The sequence below is a fragment of the Nicotiana sylvestris genome, chromosome 1 (assembly GCF_000393655.2).
Source record: "Nicotiana sylvestris chromosome 1, ASM39365v2, whole genome shotgun sequence".
In the NCBI taxonomy this organism is placed as follows: domain Eukaryota; kingdom Viridiplantae; phylum Streptophyta; class Magnoliopsida; order Solanales; family Solanaceae; genus Nicotiana; species Nicotiana sylvestris.
In genome coordinates this window covers 137474469-137500558 of record NC_091057.1, presented here as the reverse complement: position 1 = coordinate 137500558, position 26090 = coordinate 137474469, and the positions used below count along the sequence as shown (strand labels likewise).

The following is a 26090-nucleotide window of genomic DNA, read 5'->3' as shown; positions in this document are numbered from 1 at the left end:
AAGAGTGACAGTCCTAAAAGGCCTGTAGCCTCCTGCTTATAAGTGTGGTGCACGACACACCCATAAACAACCATAGACACGGCTTGTAGACTCCCTAGGACAGAATTGCTCTGATGCCACTTTTGTCATGACCCAAACTGATGGGCCGTGATGGGCACTCGGTACCTTACTCGACCGAGTACCAATGTAACGTATCGTTCTTATTACATCATCATATACACGTGACATACGGGCCTAATATGCCAACATAATCATTTATAAACTCAAAACATAGGCCGACAAGGCCGTAAAATCTTTCACGTATACGACATATGTCTACAAGCCTCTAAGAGTACATAAATGTCATAAGGGCCGAGATAGAGTCCCGCCATACCAAACAATACACGTCTAAATCATACTAACCAAACAAGCAACTCCAAAGCAAATGGAGCACATCAACATCTTCCACTGAGCTGATAGCCTACTTGGAGGGTCTCAACCTGTCTATTGGGACTTGCGGGCATGAAATGCAGCATCCCCAGGCAAAAGGGACGTCAGTACGAATACTGTACCGAGTATGTAAGGCACATAAATAAGTACATAAGAGACATAGAAGAAATATAGAGTACATGACTCAACCTGTAAGTCTGAATAACTTTGTAAATCATAAATTACTTTTAACATCATACATATGTGTATGAATGTCATGTCGTGCATAGGTACATGTTTCATAACATCATCAGCCTCTGAGGGCATCCCATCTTATCATATCGGCTACTGTGAGTAAAATCATCATCGTATACCACCTGATCAGCTGGTATATGATGATGATATTGCCCACAGTGGCTGAAATATGATTCAATCGGCGTTATATATGCGTATATATATATATATATTTGGGATATGGGAAAGGTTATGGTGTTATATACGTACTACCACCTGATCAGCTAGTATACAATGATGATTTTGCCTACAGTGGCCGATATGATATGATGGGATGCCCTCAAAGGCTGATGATGTTATGAAACATATACCCGTGCACGACATGACATTCATACGCATATGCATGACGCTAAAAGTAATTTATGATTTACAAAGTTATTCAGACTTACAGGTTGAGTCATGTACTCTATATTTTTTCCATGTCTCTTATGTACTTATTTATGTGCCTTACATACTCGGTACATTATTCGTACTGATATCCCTTTTGCCTGGGGACGCTGCGTTTCATACCCGCAAGTCCCGATAGACAGGTCGATAGCCCTTTAAGTAGGCTATCAGCTCAACGGAAGATGTTGGTGCGCTCCATTTGATTCAGAGTTGCTTGCTTGGTTAGTATGATTTAGATGTGTATTGTTTGGTATGGCGGGACTCTATCCCGACCCTTATGACATTTATGTACTCTTAGAGGATTGTAGACATATGTCGTATACGTGAAAGATTGTACGGCATTGTCAGCATATGTTTTGAGTTTATAAATGATTATGTTGGCCTATTAGGCCTGTATGTCACATGTATATGATGATGTAATAAGAACGATATGTTACGTTGGTACTCGGTCGAGTAAGCTACCGGGTGCCCGTCGCGGCCCATCGGTTTGGGTCGTGACATTTCAAGTCTTATCAAATCATGTAATTTTATTTCGATAACAGTAAATTCAAGTAACGGTAAAATATATCTAGTGGCAACAAGAATATTAAAAATAAAGGTAATCATCTCAAATAACTATTTTCGTATCATATTGAGTAAAAGACTTGTCACATATGCAACTCAAAATAACCGGTAACATATTCTAAAAATTATGTGTAAATCATACAAGTTATGAAACATAAATTGTGGTAAGGTTCTACTCACAGTACTCGTGCCAGAATACTAAATGCTTCACCTCGAGCAATTCGTACAACTTCCTCCAATCAATCTATAATTACATAATATCGATCTCATGTTAATTTTCATGTTTAGGTTAATTCATATCTAATTTAGAATACCCAACCCTCGAAGTTTCATATTTGACTCTTAATTTGCCGAATTATATTTACCCACGGGATGAGTAATTACTAACCTATCAACTCCAACCTATTCATATAATTTATTAACCTAATTTCATAAAGTTTTATGAATTCTTCAGGAAGAAAATTCTTAATTATGTGAATGAACTAGTATCATTTCTATTATTCTATAGAATATTTTGATCATTGGAAACGAATTAAAATCTACCAGAAAAAGAAGCTCAAGTATTATCGGTAAGACTCATTCAGTGCTTAAGATTCCTCAACAGTTATAACTATGGTTCCAATGCACTGCACCAACTTCTTCCTCCTTCTTTTCTCTTTTCTTTTTTTCTTCCTATGCTCGTTTTTTTGTTTTTCGTTTCCTGAAGCTTTTTGCTTCGTTCCCCTTCCCCTAACCCTTTTCAATTTGGTAGATAGGTTAATGGGCTTAAGCCCTTTTACTTCAATTCCTTATCTCTTTTCTTTTTCCTTTTTTTTTGTTTTGTTTTATTAGTTAGTTCCTTTTTTTTTGCTAATGACCAATACACCATTATTTAAAATATAGGGTATTATAATTATACGTAAGAAATTTAATAAAGCTAGACCTGAGATCAGGGTGCAGTCCTGTCCCCAAGTGAAATTTCCTCTCTAAGAATTTTTCAAACAATACAACTCGCTCAAGCTCTTTCGCTGTTGATTTTGTTGCATCCATCTCTTCCGGCAACTGAAAGTATCTTGGCGCCTGATAAGACTCTGATGCTTCTTTCTCATGGTTAATTTCACTTAATTCAGGAGAATGCACCGGTTCCTGTAACTGCTATGCTGCATGCTCCTTCCCTTTGCTACTGGAGGCTAAAATCGTATTCATCTCCCTTTCCTCCGGTTGATCGCTCTTTATCTGTTTAATTCCTTCGGGTATTGAGAATTTCAACAATTGATGATACGTTAACGATACTTCTCTCATCTCGTGCAACCAAGGTGTCCCCTGGATAATATTATATCCCATATCGCTATCTACCACTTCGAAAAAAAGTCGTATTCATCACTCCTTCGGCATTCGTGGGTAACAAAATCTCTCCTCCAGTTGTCACACTTGCAAGGTTAAACCCCACAAGGAATTTTGTGGCTGGAATAATGCTTCGGTGAGTTTGGCTTGCTCCAACACCCTTCATTGTATGATATTGGCTGAGGTTCCTAGGTCCACTAGAACACGTTTGATTTTGAAATCTATAAAATTTAAAGAAATTACCAATGCGTCGTTGTGTGGTAGAAACAATCCATTTGTATCTTCCTACGTAAAAGTAATGTCGTCATCGGCAACTTCTCGGAGTCTCTCGCTATGGGTTATTGATACCTTTGTCTTCTTTGCTATCAAGAAAGCAACTCTATTGGCCTTGTTCCCCCCAAAAATCATGTTAATTATCTGGCGCGAAGGATCTTCTCCTGCTTTCGTGGGTTCCGCGTTATCCCGGTTATGACTGTAGTTGTTCTTGGCCCAATCACTTGGCACTTCTTCCCGAAGGTGTTGGCAGTCCCTAGTCCGGTGGCCATTCATCCTGTGATACTCACACTATATGTTGGGATCTTTTTGGAATGGATCAGACCTCATCGGCTTCGCAAACCATGCTTCTTTGATGATTCTCATATCTAATACCAACTCCACTGTACTGACATTGAAATTGTATTACGATACCTAGGGATAAGAGGGATTTCGCGTACCTGACGTTTCTTTGTCCTTCAATGATCTATTGCTCTGATCGCGATCAGTTCTTATGTCGGTGGTGAATCTGTCGGCCGATCGGGAACCTTTGCTGCATCTTTTGGCCCATTTATAGGGCAAAAATCCACTCCATGAAGGTCGTCCATCTATGTTGAAATCATCTTTTAATTTTTTCCTATTCTTCTCTCGACCTTTTACCGACGCCGGGAAGCCAACCTGATTATCTTCAATCCTTATCTTAGATTTGTATCGGTTGTGAACATCCGCCCAGGTCATCGCTTGGAACTCAAGCAGGCTTTCCTTCAGTTTCCAGGAAGCATATGAACTTCTCGGATTCAAACCCTTGGTGAACGCTTCAGCCGCCCATTTGTCCAGAACAACCGAAAGCAGCATCCTTTCCTTTTGGAAAAGGGTAACTAACTCCCGCAGCAACTTGAAATCTCCTTGTGCAATTCTGAAGATGTCAGCCTTTTAGGCCTGGACCTTTCTGGCCCCGACATGAGCCTTAATAAAAGAATCCGCAAGCATCTCAAATGAATCTATGGATTGCTCGGATAATTTCGAATACCACGTCAAAGCCCCTATCGTGAGGGTCTCTCCAAATTTATTTAGTAAAACAGATTCAATCTCATGAGGAGCTAAATCATTCCCCTTCACCGCTGTTGTATAGGTGGTAGTATACTCCTGAGGGTCTGAAGTTCTATCGTACTTTGGCACGTTGAGCATTTTAAGTCACTTCAAGTGTCGCGATTGGTTTGTATGAAAACTGACTATATTTTTTTGAGTCTCGACCTTTTAGCTCCGGTAGCGCACCTGGGATTTGGTCCATGCGGACGTTCACTTCTCTTATGAACCTTAGGAGTTCATTCTTGAAAGGATCATTTTTGTTATTGGGGCTGGATCCGCTCCCCCTAGCTCCATCGAAACTGGCCCCGCCCCTGGGGATGTTGTTGTCAACCCTCTGTGTTGTTTGATTTGCGGGAGTGCCGGGATGAACTGGATCTCGCCTATTCGTATTATTAGAAGCCCCCGACAATGCTTGTTTCAACTCCGTTATAACCTGATCCTGCGTGTGAGGTGGCCTAGAATGATTACTTGTTGCTCTTGTAAGACCCTCACCACATCAACAACATGCTCCTCTTCCACATCATCGGGAGTCGCCTCCCGAACATGTCGTGGATACCGTCTATCGTGGACTGGCGAAGCATCGTTTCCCTCATTGTAGGTGTCACTGACTGAATCCTCATGACAAGGCTGGTCTCCTTGAACCTCAGGATTGTACGTGTTGTTAACACCATTGTCTACCATCTTTTGTGATTTTTTGCTAAGACAATTAATCAGAACATGTTAATAAAAGAGACGAGGATCAATTTAATTACACGGCTGTCTAGGCCCCACGGTGGGCGTCAAACTGTTTACCTGTAAAATGGTACAGTTGAATTTATACGTGGTTTCTAGACAAGTAAATTAATTCGATTCTTAAATAATAAAATAATTGAAGAAAAATGTCATACTTAGCCTTGGAATGAAGATAAAATAACAGAAATAACGATTTTGAGAGCAAGACTTCCGGGCACAATAATGATCGAATCAAGTAATAAGAATATAAAAATATATAGAGCTTTGGATTGATTATAGCATGAGTTTTTCAGAAAATTTGTATCCCTTATAATGATGGTGGAGCTTACTACTTATAGTTGTACCTAGGGAACAAGGTCCTAGGATCAAGCCCCTCTTAATTAACAATTACGAATGCCATTGAAGAATATATAATGGAAAGCAGTGAATGCCTTATTCTCCGTAACGGATCGTGCACTTAATGCTATAGAATATTCTTCATTGAATGCTACCAGGTGATAGACATTTATTTCGCCTTTATGAATATTGTTCTCTTCGGTAATAAATGAGATCGTTGCCTACGGTTCTGACGGTTTTCTGTCTTCGGCTCCACGTGTCGCTTTTTCACACGATCATTTAATATGAACATATTTTACCTTATACAAAAGGTTCAAACCCCATTAGTAATAAAGTATTTTCTTCCGAAGAAAATCATTCCTAAATTTGATTTTGTTCAAAATAAAACTTTGCTGCAACGCTACTTCGTTTTATAACATAAAATTGCATGGAGAAAATGTTAAAAGTTGCCTTACCTTTTCCCTGCGGTAAAATTTGGCAGCAAAATACATTGGTTGTTATTCTTTCGTATCATGTTTATCCTTACCTTGTAAAATGGAATTCTCGTTGATTATTATATAATTATCTATGTAAGATAACACGTAATACTCGTTATATAGTTTTAGAATGAAAGTTTTAGACAAACAATTAAACAAATTATACTCAAGGAGATTAAATGAGGGTAAAAAACGGTTGAAAGCTTCGCCCGAAAAATCAATAAATTAACAATGCATTAAAACTCCACCCAACTAAAATCAACTCTAAGGATGTAATTTTATTTTCAGGTGCTTTTCTTTTTAACTATATTATATATGTCAGACACGTGTCAAAATGCGTGTTACGCACAACCAATTTTAAGGTAGTCATAGTCATACATAGTGTATGGCCGTATTAGGTTCACTTTTTATTACTCATTCAGATGTTTAATAGGTTCGTATTTTAGTTTTAGACAAAAAGGAGCCAGAGGCTTTGGCACTGGCGCCAAGATAACAATTTTCAAATAACGCAACGGTAAAGAAGTCTCAGTCTCGAAACGACCATAAGAAAATTTTATTCAGTTTTTTTTTTTAAAAAAAGAGCGTGTATTACGAAAAATGAAAATATGGAAAGTATGCGAGAAAATTAACGGCGTTAAATGGGAGAATGAAACGTTATCTGAAGTATCCGTTCTGTACCCAAATACATATAATGGGTGTGGGGTCCTATAACAGATCACAGGATGGGTCGGTGTGTGCGCGTTCCTAAACAAAGGCCAAAGCCAGCTGTATGTTCAGTTAAATTATTACTAAAAATTGCACCAACATAAGTATTTTAATCATAAAAGTAATTAACATCTGACTTTTATCAAAGAGAATACCCACCAGATTAAAAATAAACATAGAACTTTAATAAACCGTTTTGGTAACTTGGTTCCTTCCTCCAACTTTGATAATGCTATGTTGGTTGAACTATTTTGTAGAACGATATAATAATATAAAAATGAACTTAAACATATAAGTACTCCAAGTCGCAAAAAAAGAAAAGAAAATTGAATTGAGAACCTCTAACTAATACTCCGGTTTAGACTTTAACGAATATTTAGAACTTATTAGCTGTCTTCCAAAATAGGACCTTTTCCTCATCCAATGAGTTATTAATATTTTCCAGTTTACCTCATTTCTAGATGCCTAGAGGATACTAAATTCCTTTTACCAAACCTATAAACACATTAAAATTACAAGTTTATATAGGCTAAGGTCTAAGAATGAATAGACCTTCGAGAAGTAATAATTTAATAAAGAGCTGAATGACATCCTGTCATGTAAGCATTGTTCTGGGATCATGCTATACTGTGAATTATACGACATAAAGTTTAGCTCTATTCATTGACAAACTAAACCATAGGTGGAACCACTCAACATACACATTTTCAAGAAATATCTAAGCAATTGTTTTATCAACTGAGTAGACATTCAACTGGAGCTATATAAGAGGAACCATTCTAAAACCTTTTCAGGAAAGAAACACGGGGTTTATCCCAATCACAGAAAATTTTCTGTGGTATAACTGCAAGCCCTCTCACTCAAGCATGCTCAATCGCATTGGCACTTTTACTGCAACAGAAAAGAAAAAAAAGAAGAAGGAAAACATCCGTCCATTTCGAAATTTAAGAAGCAGAGCAATCTCTGAGATAGAAAAATAAGGTATTTACAAGGCTGGATGTTGATGCTAGATACTTTCCTTACAGCATTAGCTGATGTAAACTCTGAGCTAGGTAGCATTGTTCCAATGTGGAACATAAACTCACCATTCAGTTTTGCCGAAAAAACTTAAGAAACAAAAATGAGTGTCACATATTGCAACTTTCTTAGGAATAAAATGCACCTTTAAGGTGAGTAGCGCATACCATAATTCAATTTTTTACATCAGCTGTCATGGGCAAAAGACAAACTACTGTTGCTTTCACCTCTGGAAGACGTTCTCCATGTTGACCTTCTCTAACTCGTGGTATGGCACTCTTCTACAATTTTGTTGAATAAATATGTCACGTACTAAAGAAAATGAAAGGCAATTTACGGCATCACCTAAGAAAAATGCCACCAAAGCCATTCATCTCACCTTTGGTGCTGATGACTAAAAGGACAACTGAAGAACATCATATGGACAGACCCAAAAAACTATCAGCATCTCCAAAAATAGAAAACTAATAAGGCAAAATTCGAAAATTTCAAACATCTGTAGAAACATGCCGAACTAATAGCACATATTTTTTGCTCTTCTCCCCTTCTTCATCCTCATAATGGTCATCATCTTCTTCAATATCTTCAAATTCATCCCCTGCAAGAGCCTCACCATAAACCATGACACTAACACGGGGGATGATTTTGGCCACAATTGTTGAGTTGCAAAATTGGAGGGCCAAATGGAAATATCATATTCACTCCAATCTAACTCCTTCCTAATGATGGCACCATGGGCGAAGCTACATTGTATTAAGGGTGGTCAATTGGTCGTTGAAAAATTATACTATGTATATAAGTAAAATATTAGATTTTAGAGGTATATAATATATATTGAACACCATTTGTTGGGGAATTTTTTTACTTCTTTCAATTTTGAACACCCTTGGGGAAATTACTGTCTTCGCCACTGGATGGCACCATATAACTCATCGAACACGTAGAAGTTGTTGACAGATTGAATGACATGTGGACTGAAAAGGAAATCCAAAGCTAATAAGAAACCAGCAATTTCTCCAATGTCATCTTCAGGCCCTGTCAAGACATATTTGACACACTCATGAAATCAGGTCAAGAACATTCTGCATCGCATACAGAGTAAATGAACAAAATCAAAATTGTTGAACCTACAACCATTTTCATCGTTGTCATCCTCATCTTCAGCTACTTGTGGCAGATTAAAGATATTGGAAACGCTTTTGAAGGTATCAGTCCTTATTATGGGTTTATCACTTTTTGACCCCTTTGGCTTCCTTTTCAGGATCTCGTGTTTCAAGCCTTTATGTGGATACCATTCGGTCCTCCAAGATTCCCCAATCCAATGAACAAACAAGAAAGGATCACATGATACAAAATCAAAACAACGAGAAGTTAAAACCTACCCTATGGCCTTCTTCAATATATACTCATCATCATCATCAATCATGTGATAGGTTTTAGTCAAGACAGAATTCTCGAGAAAAGGTTTTGTATCAAGAGGATGTGAAGCTTAAAACCCTTTCGATCATCAATACTGCACCACTTGATATCTTGAGGCAATTCAAAGCTTCTTCGTCACACTGTAAGATCTAAAGCAAAGTCATTTGCACTCAGTTAAATGATAGGTATTTTGAATGACAAAATATTTACATGAATTGTTATTTACCTACTCTGCTAATATCTCATTATTCTTTATTGCAGTCAGCCAGAAGTTGAGAACACCTTTCTCCGCACTAAATTTTCGCACTAATGACAAAATCGAAGCCTATCGATCAATCTGCATGGATGAAAGAAACTATACAATAACTAAATTTAATCATTTTCAGTCTTTCTATTCCCACCTGGTTGTTCATGGGAGCTTCATTAAGACCCTACACTTTGACAACTCCATTTACTATTTCATATCTGTGCAACACATCCACAAAATCATAAAACATGAAAGGACAGCCAAACCATATTTCTTTTTGTCTTTTTGGAAGGAAAAGAGCTAATTTCAACTCCAACAAGCAGACATGGAACAAACAACTAAAAAAATTCTTCTTCTCACCTCTGTATTCAACGGTTCATACAGCTTCTGGTATTTAGCTTCAAGTGCAGCCTTCTCGAGAAACTTTGCTTCAAGCTCATCATGTTGGTTCTACATTTAGAAAAACAATGTCAAATTTTTTTTCTTCCTTTTACAAGAGCAGATGGAATTTACACAAGCATATTAATATGCCAGCTAAAGTAAAAAGGTTAATGCACATGGTTGACCTGATCAGTTTGGTCCTTTAGGATTGAGGCATAATTGTTGTCATTGTTAGCACTATTTTGGCAAAGCACATATACCAAATTACCCCCTTAGTCCCCAATTAACTATCATATTTTCTGCTGTAGGTTGCCACAAAATTGTGTGGAAATTGAAAAAGAAAATTCTACACTGATAAATATCTTTTGTAATTCTATTATAAAATTTGACAGACTTCTATTTACCATCTACATGATTTAGGATTGATGGTATACTTGTATAGTTTGTAAATTATTGGTCTAAACATAAATCATTGTAGTTAGATTGCATTAGCGGAAAAGCTTAATTCTAATGAATATAAAACATTTTGACTTCCTATACAATGGAAATAGAAGAACATGAGGTGGAAAACACGCATAAACACAACATGAGCGCTGGGAAAGAAAAACTCACAAAAATTCTTGAAAAGCATATACAGTTGTCCTGATTTCTCATTTTTCTTTCTCCAGGTCCTTTGCTTTGTCTCTTCAGATCAGCTCGCTTTTCTCATCCACATCACTTAACCTTATGTTTCAACTCAGGAGAGAGAAACCAAAAAATAAAGAAATTCTATCCTTGAGAAACATCTTGATTTTCAAGGGATCAACTCTGCTTCGTCTTGTGCCATCTGCTCAACCACCATTCTGTGTCATTGTTTTCTCCTGATTTCGAAAAGGCAGGACTGATATAGCAAAGGGTGGTTTCTTTTGGAGTGAAACCTTTATCTTTCATCTCTTCAAGTAATTTCCTTACCTCACCCCGGTATGACAGTTTTAATGACCTTTCAAGCTCCACACTTTTTGATAGCTTGCACCATCCAACTATTAGTATGTCATATGTTGAAGAATTTGGTATAACCCCTCTGACTTGCATCTCATGCATTAGTTCCTGAGCCTGTCTCATCTTTCCCACCTTTGCAAAGTCAAAGATGAGTACATTAAAGGTACTAGTGCGAGGAACAAAACCTTTTGTAATCATCTCACAATAAAGTTTGATGGATTCCTTTTTATTTCCAATTTTCCCGTGGCCAGAGACCAAAATGTCATATGTATTAGCATTAGGGACAAAGCCCCTCCCCTTCATTTCATTCAGCAATTCAGTTGCTTCATTCATCTGTCCAACAGCTGACAGAGATGCTAATATAGTGTTGTATGTAGCAACATTAGGAGGAACTCCTTTAGCCAACATCTCAGAATATGTTGCAAAAACTTTTTGAAATTGGTAACTTTTGCAATATCCACGAATGAAGGCATTATAAGTGGTAGTGTCAGCTGAAAATCCTCTTTCTCTCATGATTTCTAGTACTGACATTGCCTTTCTGGTCATCCCTAGCCTGCATAAAACATCAATAAGAGTGTTATAAATTGCCTGATCAACCTTAAGTCCCATGCTGACAAGCCTCTCATGCATTCTCAGGATTATATCCGCCTTTCTATGGCCTGAGGCAGCATCAAGAACAATTTTGTGAATAGTTGGTGAAGGTTGAAAACCAATTGTTACCATTTCACTCAACAAATCCATTGCTTTTCCAATATCACCTACTTCACAAAGTCCTTTCACCAATGTATTACACGTGATTGAATTAGGAATAATCTCGCAGCTCTTCATTTCACCCCAAAGTTTGACAGCACTTTCCAGCTTCCCCTCTTTGCAGTAAGCATTAATCATAGAATTGAAAGTCTGAATATCTGGAACTAGACCAAATTTTGTAATTTCATTATAAACAGACTGTACCTCATACTGGCCAATTCCCAATAATCCATTAAGCAGTACATTGCACGCAATTGTATCAAAGGATATTTTTTTCTCTTTCATCTCTTGGACCAATTGAAGAGCAGCAGACTCCTTCCCTCTTTTAAAGAGTCCATCCATCAATGATGTGTAATTAACATGATCAGGTGACAAACCCTTCGATACCATATCCATAAAAAATCCCTCTGCTTCATCCATTTTACCCTGTTTTTTCAAATTATTTACAAATGTATCCAACAAGAATTCATTTTCCTCAACACCATTCAACTGCATTTCCTCATACAGGGAAAGAGCCATATCATGTTTATCAAGCTTAAAGCAGCCATCAATGAGGGCATTATATGTGAAAACATTAGGGGTTACATTTCTGCTTACCATTATCCTCATTAGTTCCATGGCTGCATCAATCATTCCACTTTTGGCATAAGCATTAATTACAGAAGAAAATGTGACAACATTTGGTAAAACACGTTTCTGTTCCATTTGTTGCAGTAACAACTCTGCACTCTTTAAGTCACCAGATTTGCAGTGCCCATCAATTAATGCAGTATAGGTAATATGATTTGGAGTTATGTTAAACTTCAAGAGTGTCTGAAACATGCCCTTTGCCTCCTTGGCTTTTCCAACTCTAAAAAGCCCATCCATCAAAGAGGTAAACAAGACAACATCGAAAGGCAATCCTCTAATCACTATTTGACTTTGAAAGTTAGCAGCAACTTTGTCAGACCTATTTTTGTACATGTGATCAATAAAAATAGAGTATGTCATGTGATTAGGATCCACACCCACTCTTCTCATCTCGTCAAGAAGTAACTTGGCCTCGTGCAACCGCCCACATTTACAAAGACCATATATAAGGGAATTATAAGTAACAATGTCAAGGAAGAAGCCATGCCTTGTCATTTCTTCATATGTAGCAAATGCTTTCTCAAATTGAAACCACTTAACATATTTACTAATCAATGTGGTATATGTAATAGCATTTGGTTCTAAACCCAAGTCTCCAACTACCAAGCCCTTATTTTCACCATCATAATCATGTTTTTCTTCATGATCAACATAATTACTTCCACCCGAGTCCAAGAGTTCATCCATGATACATTTTGCTGTTGCATCAAAATCTCGCATTGTGCCGAAACCATCAATCAGAGTATTATATGTCACAATATCCGGTGATAAACCTTCTTTTTTCATCCTCTCCATCACCTCAAAACCACTACTCATCTCAACAGCCTTACAATACCCATGAATTAGAGTATTAAAACCGACAACATCTTTACAGACACCCCTATTTTTATCACTCAACATTTCCATCACTAATTCAGCATTATGCAAAAGACCCTTATCACAAAACCCCTTAATTAATATATTACAAGTGATAGTGTCAATTAAAATACCTTTCTTTACCATATCAGACACCAATCCAAAACCCATTTCCACAAAACCGATTCTGCAGAACCCCCATATCAAAGTGTTATAAGTGACGGTGTCACTTTCATTCTCTATGAGTAATTCAAGCGCTTTTTCAAGGTTTCCAATTTTGCAAAGCGAATGTATGACTATATTGCGAGTGACTACATTGGGAGCCACTCCACAGGAGAGCATATCAGAATAAAGGACCATCACCTGATCAACCAGACCGGTAGAATTGAAATGGTGCAAGAGACTGTTCCAAGAAGGAAGTTCAGGGACAAGATTGTAATTTCTCATTGAAGAGAAAGCTTCCGTGGCTCTTGAAAGGCGGTGGCAGCGGAGGAAGAGATGGACAAGTGTGCAGAAAAACGAGGTGTAGAGGCTTTTCTTTCGATCATTTAGGAATGGTGTAGGGGTGGGCGTTGCCGATGAAGAGAACGGGAGGCATATTCTGAGCTGTAGTGAGATAGCAATGGAGAGCAAAGGGCGGTTTTTCGTCCCGTGTACCAAATGTTTGACGAAATGCCGCTGTGAGTTCATTGTCTCGCAATTGTCACCATTCCCTCTCTGTATATGTAGAGGTATTCTCTTTTCCCGACTTTCTCCGCTGTCGTACAAAGTAGTAAGCGTAATAGCTCAATTTTGACATAGAGTTGACTAAATTTTTCTTTTGGCTCCCGTTATGTCTACTCCGGCTAATTCAGGTTTGTGAAATCTCTAGTTTGACTACATTAATCTAACTTCAAACTTGTTGATGTATTGTTCATCTCAATACTCAAAGTTTATAGTGTAATAATTTTCTAATTTTTTTTATACTTCAGACTAAAAATTAATTTGAATTCAGTTCATATAATTCAATTTGAATTTGATGCTTATAGTAGTCATTTAGATCTACTGGAATCTAACAGCTTGTTTGGATGATTGTTATCCATTGTATTGTATCGTATTGTTACTTTAAATACAATATTTGTTTTGATTGTTACTTAAATTTTATTGTATCGTATCGTTAAATTCGCCGTTACATAACGACGAAATATGCCACTTTATGTAACGACCGATTTGGTGTGGTCGCATCGTTACCTTGTCTTTTTCTTTCAATCTCACCCTTTATTATTATTAAATAATTTTATTTATCATTTACCTTACCTTTTTATATAGTAATTTAATCCTGTATCTTACCTTTTTATATAGTAATTTAATCCTGTATCTTACCTTTTTATATAGTAATTTAATCCTGTATCATAATTACAATCTATCCAAATATTGTATCTCTCAAACGATACATTACAATATAATACAGTACGATACGATACATTATAAAACGATGAGTAACAACCATCCAAACAAGCTGTAAGGGGATAGGAATTTATCACAAAGCTAACAGTATTGGACTTTATTACTCCTAAAATACAATCCAAGTTGATTGAAAGCTAATTTTAATTTATATAACTCTTTTTTTTTAACACATGAGAGATTAATTTTTACACTCTATCTTTTATACATAAGAGATCTAAAAAGGTTATTTTCTTAAATTTAAAATTGTAACAGGACATGTTTTACAAATAGCACTACTCTATTGGTGATTTTGAATATTTGGATTTGCCAGTACCACTGAAAGCTAATTTTAATTTAACATATTAATTTTTGGTGGGCTTAATCATTTTATCTATTTATTTTTTACCAAAAAAATATTATAAATAAATACTCAAGGTAAATTAGTAAGTCATCACAACTTTGGAGCCAGAATAAGGTCAGAAGCTAAATAATCAAACTATTAAAGTGAACATCAACTTGGAGTTAATTTCTTAATTGGTCACAGATTGATGAAATTACTTACTAAAATCGCATATGTTTTCTATTTATTATCACAAATAAAATCATTTAACTAATGTTTGTCTCTAAGCAAATAAAATAGGGGAAAGGCCAAATATACTCTTCTATTTTGATATTTTGTTCATATTTACCTTTCGTTATATTATCGGGTCAAATTTATCTTCACCGTTAGCAAAGTTTTCAAATTTGCCTCTAATCTAACGGAAAGCCCCCAAATCCCAAATTCCTTCTATTTACTACAATTTTTTCTCACAAATTACTTATCCCTACGTGTGCTATGCCAAATAAGAAAATATCCTCGACAAGTTGATTTCTTATTCCACTTGATTATTTAGAGCAGGAAGACTTAACAAACTTGCCACCTCCTAGCATGAGAATACTAGTAGTAAATATTCCTTTGAAAGAATATTCTGAAGTTGGACATAAATTTAAACAGATCATTTTGTTTAGGATTTCTCGAACAATACTAAAGAATCATATGTCACAAATTTCATGTAGAAGTGCTTGCGCAAGCAAAATTTGCATCAAATGACATGCTAAATCCAAATCCGAAAGGGAATGCATTTACATGGATACCTACGGCCTGTAGTCCATAAAAAATAGTGAATATTAGTAACAACGTCATAAGTGAATGCATTTCGACCACCTGAAGAATCAAATAAATCTCTTCCAAATTATCTATGGTATTTCACTCATCCTCATTCCGTTGGAAACATACCCATAAATTGTGAATTCTGCATTTCATTTATGGTTGGGCATAACCAAAGACAAGGGGAATAATTATGTTGTAACTCCACACTCCCATTTCTATAATATGGACCTTTTTTCTTTCTGGTGGATCACACGAAGGAGATGACTGATCTGTGAGGAAGAATTGTCGTAAATAGAAGGGATTTGGGGTTTTCCGTTAGGTTAGAGGGTAAATTTGAAAATTTTGCTAACGATGAGGGTAGATTTGACCTGATAGTATAACGGAGGGTAAATATGAACAATATATCAAAATAGAAGGGTATATTTAGCCATTTTCCCAATAAAATAATTCGAAAGCTTAACTTTCAGGCACCGTATTGCTGATTTGCCATTTTATTTACTATTAAATACTTAATAGAGCTGCCATTGGACCAACAAATTTTATATGATGAACTGTAGGAATACATTCCTGAGCAAGCTGAATTCCTGAACAAGTTGATGATCAGCAGATATTAGTTTCAATTCCAACTTTAGGCTTGGTAGGACAGCGGAGTTAGTTTTTATTATATACTGATGTTAAAATCCATTTCTTTACACCAACGTAACGTATTTTGACTGCTGGAACCCAACTTTATATACTGACAGTAAGAAAATCTGACATGAACTCGTTTTTTTGATATTACAAATAGCAAATGCATGTAAATTAATTTTCCTGAACGTAGTCATTACTATAGTTTTAACAAATTTCTAGCAATGTTGCCATTAGCACCATGAGGAAAGAATCCACCACAAATATGCTCATTCCCAGTGTTATAAACAATCCTAAGAATCTCTGCCGGACTCCTCCACTGAGCCAGCGAGTCGCAATCGGCCGATAATATGTTAGTTCTTGTCCGATTCTCCGCACCAAGTTGCCATGGCACAAACAAGCCTTCATCTTTAGTTCCACACATTGCTAATCGGTTTCTTAAAATGGATATGTGGATTGTGAACTCAGCCACAGTGTGTTTGTATGGGTATACTACTTTGCCAGCTCTCTCGTAAAGATACATTCTGATTATTGCATCTTGCCCTGATTCAACCCCTAGTAGTCCTGCCAAAAGCTGCATTCATAATAACACAATTTAAAATATGGCCATTAAAATCTTTAGCTTTATATATATGACTTACTCTCTTTGTTTCATAGCCTTTTATATGGGAATTTGTACCAACATAGCCAACCAATGCAGCATATGGAAGTGCATAGCAAGACAACATGAAATTGAGACTATCTCTATAAGGATCAAATGGAGGTTCCAATTTGTAACCAAACGCTTCATCAAATAGCTTAGCAAAGTGTTTAGCACTTAGATCCATCAATGGTCTTGGAAAACCAGGACCTACTTTCGATTTAAGTGCCCTACAAAACCAACCAAACGGAAGAAAAAAAAAAAGAATTATTACACCTCAAAGTCTTAAAAGAGGGAGAAAAGGAGTTCTTGGGATAGTTTAACTTATAAACACTGATAGTATAAAGAAGTTAATGTTATACGATATATCTCAGTGTATTCTTGTCCCTCCATTCATTCTTGCTTGTCCACTATATTAAAAATATATTTTTGCTTTTACTTGTGAATTTTAGCAAATTAAGAGAAGACCATATTTTTTCTTATTTTACCCTTATCATTAATTACTCATTTCATAAATCATTTCCCAAGACTTCTCAAAATACTATCATTATTATAGGTACTATGTTAAAATGTACACATCATCTATAATTTTTAAGGGACGTGCAAAGTCCATTGTGAACAAGTAAAAATGAACGGAGGGAGTAATATATTGTAGCAGGTAATCTGCTAAATTTTTCAAATCACTTTCTTTTACGAATGGTTATCATAAATATCTTTTAAGTGATCTAATAATAATAAAAATTCTTTTACACTATCGATGTTTATGAGTTAAACATAGGAAAGAATGAACCTGAGATGGCCAACTTCTTGCATGGCAAACTCAGAGATGATGTTCTTAGCAAAAGGATCAAGATTTGCTTTGCGTACACCAATGGGGGGAGGCCCACCCATGACAAGTTCAGGTGCTACTACATCAAGACCATAACCATGTGTAGCCCATAAGTAATATTCTGCTTCTAAGAACTCTAAATTCTCTGAGAATTGCATCAAATCGATGTCTTCTCTGAACACTGGGATTGCATACTTTGAAATCCCTGTTGGACAAAGAAGATTATGAGGAAGGGAGATGCAAAGCAGCTTATTGCTTGACATCAAAATTATGAGTATAAGAAAATAGGAAGCTGATGTTGATAATATAGCCATTTTTAAAACTTTTTTTGGTTAAGTTGTAAGGAAGATTAAGAGAGGAGTTCATAGGGATATATTTACAGCCAATTATAGCCAGTGTGATTTGAGTTTCTTTCATGAACACCTAATTAATTGCTACCAGAACTAATGTAATCTTTGTATGCCTTAGCTAGACACTACCTTCCTCCAACCTATAATGATAAATTGAAGATATAACAAAATATACACAAAGAGAGAAAGAAAACAGAGAGAAATTTAGCCTGGAAATTTTAAAAAAACCAAGCACAGGAAGCATGGAATTGCAAGAAGGGTTGGAAGAACAAAAAATCAGAGAAAATATTGTTTTGATATACATAATGAGGTGATATTAATTAATTAATTCTCATGAACGATTATGTATTGATTCACAACATGATGTGTAACATAATTATTGAATATATAGTTTTACGTAATATCGACTGGTGGACAATATGAGCTCAAAACTATTTAACTGTCCATTCCGCCCTTGATTGGCCAATCATTGACAGGCGGATTCGTTGAACTCAACCTATTTTGACTCAGCTCATCTAAAATTGGCCTGATTTTTAGCCCAAATTAATCTATGAGTAACTTTACTAAAATATCTTTAATTTTTTTTTTTGATATTTTATAATGACCATAATAAAAGGAAAAAAAATCTTATTTGATAATTAAATAAATCATAATAAAATAATACACATTAATTAAAATTTGGTAAGAATTGGGCGGGTTGGGCTATGACCCAAATAATAGTTCATCTTAATCCAGTCCATTTCAGTCCAAGTAACTTTGGGACGGCTCATTGACCGACCCATTTTATAAACTCAGCCCATTTTAACCTATTCAAAATCAGTCCGACCCGCCCATTTTACACCCTTAATATCGACCAATCACGATTCAGAGGGATGCAAATTTCCAAACCCATGAAAGATCAAGAGTATCTACGGATTGCAAATCAAGAAGCTTCATAATTTCAATTTAGTACTCCTTCTATCCCAATTTATGTGTAGGTGTTTGATCGAATACAGAATTTAAGAAATAAATGAAGATTTTTGAAACTTGCGATCTACTAGAAATTTGTGAGGTTAGAAATCATCTTATTAAGGGTAAGAAGCGAATATTAGAGTTGAATTATTACTAAATATAGAAATGTATCATTCTTTTTTAGATTGACTAAAAAGAAAAGAGTTTCACATAGGGGTATACAAAGAAAACCGACAAACCTGCACCAACCTGATAATCCGAGTCAAACCGAGAAAAAAAATCCGACTATGGTTTGGTTTGATGTTGAAAAAAAAACCCGACCATAATTGGTTTGGTTTGGTTTAGTTTTAACTAAAGAAAGTCAAACCGAAACCAAACCAACCCGACATTATATATATAGAAGTTTTAGATATATTTAATATATATAAATATACTTATTGTGATGTAATTTATAAATATTTCTTAAAAACTTTCATAATTTTATCTTTTAAGGTATTATTTCAAGGTTGGACTTAGAACTTTTGAATGTTGCAATAAGTTTTATAGCCATTAATATTAGTAAACTAAATAATGCTCCCAAACCAAAATCAAATTTATACTAATGCTAACAAAAGACATTCAATTCAATACTACGAAAGGGAATGTATTAAATATCTATTTTTTATTTTGCAACAATTTAGATAAAAATGCATAAACTATTTTTATTTTTCTTTAGCATTTAGTCATGTAATTAATGCTCCCTTATTAGTCTATTTATTTTAGCATGACTTAGTACTTTTAGATTATGTTTATTTTTATTATGGCTTTTTAATTAGCAATATTTATATTACATAATTTTATTGTCTTTATTGTTGAATATTTTAGGATAATGCCATGACACATCTCATATTTTGTATTATTTTCTTGGAAAATACTTTATATAGTTGTATATTACTAGGATTAAAGAAATATTTTGAGCAAATGTTATATGTTTTGTTCTACGAAGATTTTACCGGAAAAACCCGAAAACCCGAGAAAAATCGAGAATGAAAAACCCGAATTTTTATTGGTTTGGTTTGGTCTTTAGATTTAATAACCCGACACAATTAGTTTGGTTTGGTAATTGTCAAATCCGAACTAACCCGGCCTATGTACACCCCTAGTGTCACATAAATTGGGATAGAAAAAGTATATACAACAACATCAACAACAACAACAACAACAAGGGCCTAGTGTAATCCCACTAGTGGGGTCTGGGGAGGGTAGTATGTACGCAGACCTTACCTCTACCCTAAGGGGTAGAGAGGTTGTTTCCAGGAGACCCTCAGCTCAAGAAGACGGCAAGAGACGATATATTAGTACTATCAATAAAATCATAATAAAATAACAGCAATATAAAAAAAATATGAAATAGATGGAAAGTACAATAATAGCCAGTAGGTAAAAACCGACATAAGTAGAAACCACTAACATCCTAAGACTAAAACCTAATTGGCAAGTCTCACTCTGATGCGCCGAAGAAATATTCACAACTAGCTCCTAACCTACAACCTTAATGCTCGACCTCCACAATTCCCTATCAATGGCCATGTCCTCAGTAATCCTAAGTCGTGTCATGTCCTGCCTGATCACCTCTCCCCAATACTTCTTGGGCCGTCCTATACCTCTCCTCGTGCCCACCACAACTAGTCGCTCACATCTCCTCACCGGAGCATCAGTGCTCCTCCTCTGAATATGCCCGAACCATCTGAGTCTTGCTTCCCTCATCTTGTCCTCCACGGAGGCAACACCCACCTTCTCCCGAATAACTTCATTCCTAATCTTATCCATCTTAGTATGCCCGCACATCCATCTCAACATCCTCAACTCTGCTATTTTCATCTTCTGGATATGTGAGTTCTTAACCGGCCAACACTCGGTCCTGTACAACATGGCAGGCCTAACCACTGCTTTATAAAACTTACCTTTTAGTATTGGTGGCACTTTCTTGTCACACAGGACTCGCGACGCTAACCTCCACTTCATCCACCCTACCCCTATACGGTGTGTGACATCCTCGTCGATCTTCCCAATCCCCATTAACCGACCCAAGGTACTTGAAACTAGTCCTTTTGGGAATGACTTGGGAGTCAAGCCTCACGTCCACCCCCGCTTCCGTCTACTCGACGCTGAACTTGCACTCTAGGTATTCCGTCTTAGTCTTGCTCAACTTGAAACCCTTAGACTCAAGGGCCTGTCTCCAAACCTCCAGCCTCTCGTTGACGCCGTCTCGCGTCTCATCAATCAAAACTATGTCATCAGCAAATAGCATACACCATGGCACATCCCCTTGAATATGATGAGTCAGTGCATCCATCACCAGGGCAAATAGGAACGGGCTGAGTGCAGACCCTTGGTGCAACCCCATAACAATCAAAAAATGCTCAGAATCGCCTCCTATGTCCTAATCCTAGTCTTAGCTCCATCATACATGTCTTTGATCACCTTAATGTAGGCAATCGACACCCTTTTCACCTCCAAGCAGCTCCATAGAACCTCCCTAGGAACCTTGTCGTACGCTTTCTCCAGATCAATAAACACCATGTGGAGATCTTTCTTCCTATCCCTGTACTGTTTCACCGTCCTCCTAATAAGGTGGATAGTTTCTGTGGTAGAACGCCCCGGCATGAACCCGAACTGGTTGTCTGAAATAGACACCGCCCTTCGCACTCTCATTTCTACCACTTTTTCGTATATAGTCTACTGTAATATTTAAGAAACTAGTACTGTGTTTGTGTCACCAAGTACGTATATTGTAAACAACACATGCACGTCTAGGGTATTATCACATTTAGCCCGCATCAATAACTATCAGAAAGTGTATAAAATTTGTAGAATTTTTGTATATAACATTAATAATGTATATATATTTGGTTTGTTATTGGAAACAGCCTCTCTACCTCTCTAGGTAGTGGTAAGGTTTGCATACACACTATCCTCTTCAGACCCCACATGTGAGATTATATTGGATTTGTTGTTGTTGTTGTTGTTGTTGTTGTTGTTGTTGTTGTTGTAATGTATATATATATATATATATATATATATATATATATATATACACAAAAATTATACAAATTTTATACATTTTTCGGCTATTATTTTTACAACGGCTATACAGTGTCATTTTCCAAATTAAATAGAATAATATTTCTTAATGTTTTTATTTTGAATTTCAGCTTTTAACTAAAAGCTGCTCGACCCAAATACTCTAAGAAATTATTTGGTTTCTGTAAAAAATTTAAGCCAATATTTTCCCTCATGTATAAAAAAACTTTCCCTCATGCCATGAGTTCATGAGAGTAGCTAGTGCGGAGATATTTTCAAGCCAAACTCTAGCTACTTATCCAGGTATTTTAAGAACACTGTTTGTACTACAAACTTCAGTACTTGAGAATAATGATTGACATTAGTAAGAAAGATAATGTATTCGATAAACTTAAATTATCAAATCGCACCATCTATGTAATAGGTAAACTTGACAACCCTATAAATTAAAGTAGAAACCTTCATATTCCATCTTAATTAGAGTGCAAGATTTCTACTCCCCGTTCCAGTTTACATGAACCTATTTCCTTTTTGGTTCGTTTAAAAAAGAATGACTCCTTTTTAAATTTGGAAACAATTTAGCTTAAACTTACAATTCTACCCTTAATGAGAAGCTTTTATAACCACACAAATACTCTGGCCCCTTTTTAACTTGTTTAAGACCACAAATTTCAAAAATCTTCAATTTTTCTTAAACTCCGTGCCCAGTCAAACAGGTTCACATAAATTGGAACGGAGGTAGTATAGTATTAGTCATGGCCAAGAGAAGTTTATCATCTTGCCTTTTCACTTTCCTCCTTTGCATTTTCCTACTTGTCAACCTATGTTTTTGCGACTGAGAAATCTGATTCGTCCTCACATGAAGGTGCGGCTAATACACAAAATAAAGAATTAGATTGGTACCATTCATGGTTTCATCCACATCCATGGATTCATCCTCATCCATGGCTACATCCTCATCCATGGCCATTCGTTCATCCTCCAATACCTGCTGGTGGTTTCCATCATAATTTTCCCTATCCACGGCCTTATCATCGTTCATGGCCATACATGTATCCACCAATTCCATCTCCACCTAAAGGAGACGATAATGGAGAGAAGAATTAAGAATATCGACCATTGATCAAGACATGAATTAAAGTGTGACGTATTCGTATTCTTTAGGTTAATATCTTTAAAGTTCATTAAATTCTAGTTGTAGTTATTTTAGTTTTAGTTTCTATCTATGAGTAGTTTACGTCCGTAGGAATCTTTGATTCGGCTTATAATGATATGAAATTTTATTTTTATATGAGTCATTTAATTTAATCATTTCATCTAATACTAGTTAATTCTCATAGGGTAAAACGCTTTTTATTCTTTTTCTCGAACTAACAAATCCATAGTAAATTTTTCTATCAAAGAAAGTGCTACAACCTAGTTAAAGCAGAGCATCCCTGTTGACATGTCAAAAGATAATGAGGATAATATTGTTATTCAATTATCACGGCAATGAAGCAAAGAACACAACTCACTTTAATAGAGCAAAGCTTGATCAATAAGTAAAACACATAAATTATCCTCCTTCAGGTTGCCATTTAATATTTGTTGTCAATTCAAAAATTTATATAAAAAATTGTATACTTCCGTCATACCAAACACAACCATGATCTTTCCATTTTTCAATTTGCAGCAGCCAAGGCTGCATCTTTGAACCCTTTGAAAACAGCTTTCACAGCCTCAGGAGTAGGAAGGCTTTGTTGAATAATAGGAACTTGAATGAAAGTCTTGATCCATGCATCAAGAAAAGGGTATTTTTTAGAATCCATTGCTTTGAATTCACCAACTTCTTCTACATATTGGAACCAATAAGCAATCCAACCAACTACTATGTCAACATACCCTATTTTCTCACCACCGAAGAACTTTTTCCCAGTTATCTGTCTTTCAAGAAGCAGTAATCCCTCTGCCACTGATTCAACCCCCTCTGCTTTAGTTTCTCCTGAGGAGAAAAATGCCTTTTTTGCTGCTTCATAGAACTGCATCAAACATGAAAACAATTTTTTTTTTTTTTTTTGAATTTCATTTCTGTGTAACCAAAGCTTGCTCAATAGAGAGACTAAACTGCTACTTAAGAGTCCTTTCAATTTTGCTGATTAAAAGAAGCTAAAATATATCTAGGCAGTAAGGGCCTTATGCCAAGAGTGTGATGTAGACAGTCTACATTAGTGCAAGCATAACCCCTGACATATAGATCACACAAAGACAATTTTACCGTTCCTCCACAAAAAAGTATCTAAGTGTTAAAAAATACTTTTTTAAAGTGTTGAAACATAAATACTTTGCACAATGTTTACAAAATTTGGCTTCATGTGAATCAATTTTGCTAACCACTTGGCATAAATTTCAATAATTAAGTTAGGTGGCCTAGTATTAATGTCCATTGGTCTTAGACGTTCATATTAGCATGCAATACAAGAGGTCCCACTGCCACATATGTGGAATCATCCAAGTATTCAAAAGTTCAATAAATAGAGCAACTAAATTTTAGGGAGGTGGAATCCAAGAGACAAAACTTTGTCCATAAAGATTCATCTTGTATATGGATCTTTCATGAAACAAAGTTAAATGTCAAAATAACTGAATTGATGATTAATTACCTTTTCGTTAAACAGTATAACTCTCTGGGCACTGGAAAAAGACTTGATAATATTTTTTTTAAAATACAGCACTTTTTCTCATTCTACTTATATTTTGAGATTCAATAATTAATAATTCCTATAGGTGGCTAAAAATATGTATGCATGACTGCATTTTTAGCTATGCTTCTGCTTTACATTATAACTTCTACTATACTGTGTACGTGAATTTATAAATGAGAAAAAAGAAAATCCTATTTTCAAGTGAACTTTAAATCTCTGTTTGGAAAATTGAAGATCAAGATCAAATTTGATCAAACCACAATAATTATATGTAACTGTTTATAAAATGTTATACTAGCATATTGAAAAATAAAAAAAATTACCTGTCATAACAAGTAAAAATACACTAATAATATAAACGTCTAGTATTAATTAGAATGGTTAAAAGGAAAATTACCTTGCCATCAATAAATCGAGCCCAAAAACGAGCAGAAGCTCTGTTCAAAGGATCCAAAGGGAGTAGAGGATTAAGAGGCCAAGTTTCTTCAATGTACTCAAGAATAACAAGCGATTCAGACAATGGTTTCCCAAGGTGAACAATCACTGGCACTTTCTTATAAACTGGATTAAGCTCCACAAGCAATAGAGTACTACTCCTGCTAGAAATATCTTGCTCTATGAATTCATAACCAATGCCTTTTAGCTTAAGTGCCCACACTATTCTTTGAGTAAATAGACTTTCTTTTGTGCCAACAAGTTTCAGATCTGCTCTCTCCTCCATCCTCTCTCAGTTTTTGATGTGTGGTTTCAATTGGATACTACTAATGAATAGCTCTTTTTTTTCACGCAAGTTATTCCATGCAAATAAAGATAACAAGCTTAGGGACAAAGTAACCTTATCCCTCAATCAATGAACACTAGCTTTATGTCACATCTACATCAGAAAATTAAGTCACCACTAAGGTTCTTTTTTAGGGTTGATGTACTGATATTTTAAGGGAAAAACAAGGAAACATGTGAAAGATTCTAATGAAACAGAAAAGGAAATTGAAAGACAAAAGTAAATAAATATGTAGATAGATAGATTAAAACCTGTAGTGCCCAAATTTAACAAACATCAAGCCATGAAAACAAGAGAACCCCCTTTATTACAGTAAGCTTGATCAGTAACAGCGTGTTTGGATGGTTGTTGTCCATTGTATTGTATTTTATGTAGTTTAAATATATTGTTTGTTTTGGTTATTTCTTAAGTTATATTGTATTATATTATTAAATTCATGTTACCTAATTAATTTGATGCGGTAGGATTTAAATTATTTCCTTTTTTCGTTATACCCTTATTACTTATTATAGTCATATTTTGAACTTACTTTAGTTTTTTTATTTAACTCCATCCAATATCCTGTTCTTGCTTGTTATCTACACTATTTGTCTCCTCCTCAGTTTCTAATCGCGGGTGTCCACGGTCAAACTACAAGTGATATTATTATTATTATTATTATTATTATTATTGTTATTATTATTATTATTGTTGTTGTTATTATTATTGTTATTATTATTGTTATTGTTATTGTTATTGTTGTTATTCTAT

The 26090-nt window shown here is 35.6% G+C and overlaps 4 protein-coding genes across 15 annotated transcripts; all 4 read right to left on the bottom strand.

Annotated features, from left to right (window-relative positions):
• Positions 1-7482: 7482 nt before the first annotated feature.
• On the bottom strand, positions 7483-13724 carry LOC104227662 (pentatricopeptide repeat-containing protein At5g14770, mitochondrial). 12 transcript variants are annotated; one of them, XM_009779957.2, is made up of 5 exons: positions 10243-13724; positions 9610-9699; positions 9404-9467; positions 9229-9308; positions 7483-9151 (listed from the first exon to the last, which is right to left on the bottom strand). In XM_009779957.2, exon 1 carries the CDS (start codon positions 13531-13533, stop codon positions 10432-10434), a length of 3102 nt encoding a protein of 1033 aa, XP_009778259.1. In that variant the 5' UTR covers positions 13534-13724; the 3' UTR covers positions 7483-9151; positions 9229-9308; positions 9404-9467; positions 9610-9699; positions 10243-10431. The 12 variants fall into 12 exon arrangements, with proteins under 12 accessions (XP_009778259.1, XP_070024482.1, XP_070024458.1 ...); XM_070168381.1 differs by lacking the exon at positions 9404-9467 and having other exon boundaries at positions 7483-7864; positions 7963-9151; positions 9229-9339; XM_070168357.1 differs by lacking the exon at positions 9404-9467 and having other exon boundaries at positions 7483-8326; positions 8449-9151; positions 9229-9339.
• Positions 8479-9009, bottom strand: LOC138874979 (nucleosome assembly protein 1;4-like). The gene is made up of 3 exons (XM_070153783.1): positions 8966-9009; positions 8679-8884; positions 8479-8618 (listed from the first exon to the last, which is right to left on the bottom strand). The coding sequence occupies exons 1-3, from the start codon at positions 9007-9009 to the stop codon at positions 8479-8481; spliced, it is 390 nt and encodes a 129-aa protein (XP_070009884.1).
• Positions 13725-16058: 2334 nt separating the features above from the next.
• LOC104227661 (ferritin-like catalase Nec2) lies at positions 16059-17881 on the bottom strand. The gene is made up of 3 exons (XM_009779943.1): positions 17476-17881; positions 16687-16915; positions 16059-16619 (listed from the first exon to the last, which is right to left on the bottom strand). The coding sequence occupies exons 1-3, from the start codon at positions 17826-17828 to the stop codon at positions 16245-16247; spliced, it is 957 nt and encodes a 318-aa protein (XP_009778245.1). The 5' UTR covers positions 17829-17881; the 3' UTR covers positions 16059-16244.
• A 5442-nt stretch (positions 17882-23323) lies between these two features.
• LOC104227660 (glutathione S-transferase U7-like) lies at positions 23324-25375 on the bottom strand. The gene is made up of 2 exons (XM_009779942.2): positions 24957-25375; positions 23324-23896 (listed from the first exon to the last, which is right to left on the bottom strand). Exons 1-2 carry the CDS (start codon positions 25278-25280, stop codon positions 23540-23542), a joined length of 681 nt encoding a protein of 226 aa, XP_009778244.1. The 5' UTR covers positions 25281-25375; the 3' UTR covers positions 23324-23539.
• Between the last annotated feature and the right edge of the window lie 715 nt (positions 25376-26090).

What these genes read in the sequence shown, in the direction of transcription:
- LOC104227660 (XM_009779942.2), bottom strand. Translation starts at nt 25,280, where the DNA reads ATGGAGGAGAGAGCAGATCTGAAACTTGTTGGCACAAAAGAAAGTCTA. An exon ending in CTCGATTTATTGATGGCAAG is followed by an intron (nt 23,897 to 24,956) that starts GTAATTTTCCTT and finishes TGTTTGATGCAG; the next exon opens with TTCTATGAAGCAGCAAAAAA.
- LOC104227662 (XM_009779953.2), bottom strand. Translation starts at nt 13,533, where the DNA reads ATGAACTCACAGCGGCATTTCGTCAAACATTTGGTACACGGGACGAAA.
- LOC138874979 (XM_070153783.1), bottom strand. Translation starts at nt 9,009, where the DNA reads ATGATTGATGATGATGATGAGTATATATTGAAGAAGGCCATAGG. An exon ending in ATATTGAAGAAGGCCATAGG is followed by an intron (nt 8,885 to 8,965) that starts GTAGGTTTTAAC and finishes GGAATCTTGGAG; the next exon opens with GACCGAATGGTATCCACATA. An exon ending in TGATTTTGTTCATTTACTCT is followed by an intron (nt 8,619 to 8,678) that starts GTATGCGATGCA and finishes ATGTCTTGACAG; the next exon opens with GGCCTGAAGATGACATTGGA.
- LOC104227661 (XM_009779943.1), bottom strand. Translation starts at nt 17,828, where the DNA reads ATGGCTATATTATCAACATCAGCTTCCTATTTTCTTATACTCATAATT. An exon ending in CAAGAAGTTGGCCATCTCAG is followed by an intron (nt 16,916 to 17,475) that starts GTTCATTCTTTC and finishes TTGGTTTTGTAG; the next exon opens with GGCACTTAAATCGAAAGTAG. An exon ending in AAGGCTATGAAACAAAGAGA is followed by an intron (nt 16,620 to 16,686) that starts GTAAGTCATATA and finishes TTATGAATGCAG; the next exon opens with CTTTTGGCAGGACTACTAGG.